General features: G+C 40.0%; 1 protein-coding gene across 1 annotated transcript in view; it reads right to left on the bottom strand.

Moving 5' to 3' along the window:
* The window catches only part of ank3b (ankyrin 3b), a gene marked incomplete in the record, with an annotated part of 112,918 nt that overhangs the window by 77,308 nt on the left and 30,285 nt on the right, over positions 1 to 5,325 (bottom strand). Inside the window, 1 exon segment of the mRNA XM_014032731.1 lies at positions 3,083 to 3,181. Within this exon segment, the coding sequence (XP_013888185.1) occupies positions 3,083 to 3,181 (99 nt within the window).

Below are 5,325 nucleotides of genomic sequence, written 5' to 3'. Positions count from 1 at the left end.
AAAAAAAAAAATTTCCTCTCACAGATTTTGTTTGTTTACACAGGACTCCAACCGTCTGGATAACACAGACTCAGCATCTCTACACGCCCCCGCATCGAAGCAGAACCTTCCCTCAGAGATGCTTCAGAACAAAACTGAGTCAGAGGAGAGCTTCTTCACACACACGTTTATCATCTCATCCACAAACACACACAGAGTCACACCCACAGGAACACAAACGTAATCAGATGCTTAAAATGAGCTGTTTATAAAGGATTTCAAAGAACAGCCAGCTCAGAGCAAAACTCTCCTGTTTCATCGTGGATTCAGAAAAAGGCACAAAGCAAATTTGATGTCCTAAAAATACACGGACAGAYGACAACATAAAAGTAAAGAAAGTTTTTATTTTAATCTTCAAGCTTTGAAAACTTGCAGTGACGCGACACAACGTTCTGTTTCTAAAATAAAACCAAACAAAGCTAAAATAAACTAAAAGACACAGAACTCTAAGGAGGCATTATCTAMTGGTTGCAAACTGCAGCCACTAAATAAAGTTTGTCAATTTTTTTATTGATTTATTATTTTTTTCTTTTTATAATATGACCCAGTCAAATGCGGGACATTGTTTTAACGTACACTACGGGGACACCGGGACAAGGGTGAAAAATGCAGAACAATCCTGCACAGTTTGGGACATCTGGTCACTCAATTCAAGACCGGCTGAAACAGAGCGAGACGACGTCAAGTCRGCTCCAGCAACTGGGCCCGAACAGAACCCCAGGTCTGTGGGTCCCAGAAATCAGGCTGAAGTGKGCCATTATGGCAAATGCAAATACACAGAACCCGGTTTTGAACCCAGATCGGGCCTTACAATGCAAAAATTTCATTACTAAAAGCTAAAGCACATTTGTCAAATGCACGACYCCTGGGCTAAATGTGTCCCTCTATAGCATTTTGTGGTCCCCGAGAGCATCAAATATGCATTAATTTCTTTAAAATAAGCATTATGATGCTTTAAAGCCAGTATTGGCCATAAACTACATCTCCTGTACTACATGTTGTTTATTTTACCCACCAAGTTACAACATCCCACCACTAGCTGTGGGATGCATCTGAGCTTCCATCTGAGCTGCAACAGGGTTCAAAAGCAGCCGGCAGCTGTGTAAAACCTACATTTAGCTGCATTTTCATCAGCTACTTTTACTGCAGCTTAGTTGTACTGTGAAGTAAGAACTTTCTACTTACAAGGAGTAAATTTAAACTGGAATGCCCCTCCAGTCAGTATTCCCTGTCAGAAAGTGGGAGAGTTCAGAATTCAAGATGGCTGCTACTCACTACAACTATCAGTAGCTGCGTTTCCACTGCAAATGTGCGCAAAACTTTGTCGATATTCTGTTAATGTCTAAAAAACACAGTTTCGCAACTGCAGTGTTTCCATTAAGTAAGAAATGCTATTAAAGTCATGCGTGAATACGTTTGTTCTCGCAATAAGTCATTACAAATATGGCGGCGATGGATGTAAACACATAGCATGTTGCTACCACGACCCTGGTGCTCATCATCAGCCATCAGAGACGTTGGCGTTTTATCGAGGCTTTCGAGTGACAAGCCCCTTATACTTGGGAGCGGCTACGTATGCTGTGTTTTTGGGAAAATGTAGTCGGTGAGTTTAAAACTTTATTTTACTACTTCGGTGATTTCACTACTACTTCTACTTCCTGTTATCTTCTTCRTCGTCTTTTTCGCCAGTAGAAATAGCCAGTTCTTGATCACGTGACTCCCGTGATGCGAAAAAAGTGTTTTCATTGCAGTTTTGCGAAATACATCAATTTYGATACGGCCGAAAAACCACCTCTTCCTAGCACAAAACCATTTTGTCGAAAAATGTAAATTTTTTTCGAAACTGACGTGCTTCCATTGAGCAAATTTATTTTCAAAATTCTAATTTGCGCATTTTCATGGTCAATGGAAACGCAGCTAATGAGTAAAGCTCTTTTATTTTTACTTTTAATAGTACGTCTGTATCATTTATTTCACTTTTAGTCAGTCGTACACGTAGTACTTTTCAGTGTTTATAAGAGGAAAACCACTGTTTCTGTGCAGGAAATACCAGGTAGAGCTCAGTTGTTGTTAGCAGTGCTCAGTCGTAGCGATGAGATGAGGAATATGACGTTTCCTGTTTAGTCGAAGTTAAACATGAAACATCCAAGTAAACGACAACTGGCCCTTCGAAGGCCACCTTGATACTCATGTGGCCCTCAGTGAAAATGAGTTTGACACCCSTCCGCTAAAGGAAGCRCTTTAGTTAAATGCTAGAACAAGCAGAACAGTAGACTAGCTAAAAGCCAAAAGAAGCAAAAGACTAGTTAGAATCTTAAAGTAGCAAAACAGTAGCTATAATCAGTTTTTACACAAATAMGCAAAAGAGTATGTCTGTAAAAATAAAACATAATCTCCAATAAACAGTTTAAAAAATCTAAAATGTAAAAAACAAACAAGTCATTTTCTGATTTCTTCTGCCTCGAGCTCTGTTGAAATGCCTGAACATGAATTATTAAACACGCAGAGATGCCTCCAACATGGATATAGATTTCCCTGCATGAATTATTCACTGCATGTCCCCCTGGAGGAGACCGCGAGGACGGGGAGAGGAGGGGAACGAGGAGATGTGGTTGGAAAACAGGCTGAGGAGGAGACAGATGCAGACAAAAAAGGGAACAACGGAGGGAAGAGATGGAGCCGCTTGTGAAACGTCAAGGACAAAGATCTGAAAACATCACAGCTGTTTCCAAAAATGGCAAACAGCTTCAAGTTCCTGCATTTCAATTTTACACATCATCCCTGAACTGCTGCTGACTCCATCTTCTTCACTCAATCCTCATCACCACTTCAGTCCGAGAAAATGACTGACCTGACAGTTAGAGCTGATAACGTTGAATATTACGTCTCCTAAATGAGCCTCAGGTAGAGAAAGTGCAGGTCGTAATGTTTCAGGTCGATTATACGAGCGGGATAAACGAGCGCGGGGACGAAGGGTAACTGTTATGGGCTGCAGAATGCAAACACGCATTACGATGGTTCCGTTCATGGCGAGCGCTTTTACCTCAGTGGCGATGCTCTGGCTGGAGCCGTTGTCGAGCAGAAACTGCACCACGTCCAAGTGATTCTCCTGCGCCGCCATGTAGAGCGGAGTGAAGCCATTCTGGAAACAACAAAACAAACGTTTTAGAAGACTGCAACAAACTGTCTCAATCTAAACACCTCGTTAGCTACAGAAACAAGCACCAGATGTGTGTATTTATTCAAGCAAAAACAAACAGTTCAAGATGGCCAACACCACCAGCTGACTTCAGCAAACACTAAAATGACTCTAACTCAGTATATTTTAGATACTAAGTTAAAATTTGATGAGGTAGAACAATGAAACAGCTAAAAAATTCTTAAGAGATTATCCTGGTCCAAATCTCCGGCATAAAAGGAGGTGGAGATATTTAATCAGTGGTGGACTTCCTGTTAAAAGAGAGTTTTTCATTTCCACTGTTGCCAATGTGCTGCTCAGGATAACAAAGTGATTTAACACAATCTGCTGGCTTCCTTACATTGTTTTTTTGTGTACAGTGCCTTAAAACGATGTATGTTGTGACTTGGCACAATTGAATTGAACTGGACAAAGTACTGATCCTAAAGGTCAAACATTACTCCAATAAAAGTATAGGTAGCTCTGTAAATTAAACTGAAAGTACTGGAGTACCGGTATGTGCTTTCAAACATACAAGTATTGAAAGTACTTAAAATGTTGACGTTGTTTAACAATGCTTGAGTAGTTGAGAGTAACTGGGACAATTTTCTGCTATATTAACAATAATAATGCATTAATCTTATTTGATGCTTTTCTAGACACTCTTAGATGCTTTACAAATTCATGCATTATTCCTTTACTCCTCAGTCACACTCAGTGGTGAAAGTGGCTGAAACTCTGCAGACCACCACAATCACACTTACAGGTATATACATGGGGAAGTTGGGTTTAGAGTCTTGCCCAGGAACACAACAGCAGTATGTGCTCGGGCCTGGATTTGAACCAGCAACACTCTGGTTGGAAGGTGAATGCCTACCCCTCTGCCACTGAAATCCATATCTTACTGATTATACCCCTTTTACAAGAACTGTGCTCATTGCAGTCACCAACAAGGCTTGGAACAGTTTTTGATAGAGTCCAGTATKAAAGGACTCATTAAGGAGCTGAGCTCTGAATCTAATCTGAGCTTTTTAGTTGTTATTTGTAATATTTGTACTAGCTCGCTGAATTGAAAATAACTTTTGTTATAATAAACTAGAACCATTTTTGTACAAAAAAATTTAACAAAGTTTAAGGAACTAAAAGTCTAAAACGGTCTTACTTAAACACGGCCTACATAGTAGCCATCATTACCCTCTGCCTGATCTGAGTGTGTGTGTCTAAGGCAACATGAGGAAGACAAAAATTATTCTTCTTTTCCTTGCAACCAGTTTAAAGGGGACCTATTATGCAAAATTCACTTTTTAAACTTTTTTTGTACTCAACTTTGGGTATGTACCTCTTAAAAAAACAGTCCTAGGACCAAAAAAATGCACCCAGGGATATATTTACTCTAAGTAAATGTATTTTTCATGTATATTAACGTCAAGTTTTCAACTTCCTGCGGCCTATGATGTCACAGGCTGGAATCAGCCCACACCAACCTGAGCCCAACTCATAACCCAAGCAGAGACTTCGCCCGCGGCCGGCCAGTTAACTGTTTCCCAGGGGACACTTATGCTTGCAGCACCGCTATGTGCGTTAGCATGCTGAGCAGTTTGTTGCAGCGGATCTGCATATCCACACCATACAGGGGTGTAAGCTGTTATTTTACAGTGTGACCAAAATAGATGCAAGCTACAGAAACATGGCCAAAAGAAGTATYGAGTAAAAAGCTTTTAGAGAAATGTATTAAAGTTTAAAGAATCATTTTATTGTTAAAATAGAATAGAAGAGTAAAAGTAACAGGTTTAGAATAGAATTCATCTCAAGTAAAGTACAAACTTGTTTAAATACAGTACTCAAGTAGAATTACTTTGTTACTGCCCGTTTGATTTATTAAAATGTTCTGAAATGTATTTTTCTTACACTTTATTAAGTCACAGTTGTGGAAAGCAGAGATGGCTTTAAAACCAGAAACCTGTCAGAGTGAACATTCTGTCACTCATGAATGTTCCTCACACCTGATAACACTGCAGATAAAACCACACTGAGCTGGGCGGTGTGTGTGTGTGTGTGTGTGTGTGTGTGTGTGTGTGTGTGTGTGTGTGTGTGTGTGTGTGTGTGTG

This window comes from Austrofundulus limnaeus, unplaced genomic scaffold, assembly GCF_001266775.1.
Source record: "Austrofundulus limnaeus strain Quisiro unplaced genomic scaffold, Austrofundulus_limnaeus-1.0 Scaffold7, whole genome shotgun sequence".
Taxonomy (NCBI): domain Eukaryota; kingdom Metazoa; phylum Chordata; class Actinopteri; order Cyprinodontiformes; family Rivulidae; genus Austrofundulus; species Austrofundulus limnaeus.
The sequence above is the reverse complement of the archived record's forward strand: the minus strand, read 5'-3'. Positions and strand labels throughout refer to the sequence as shown.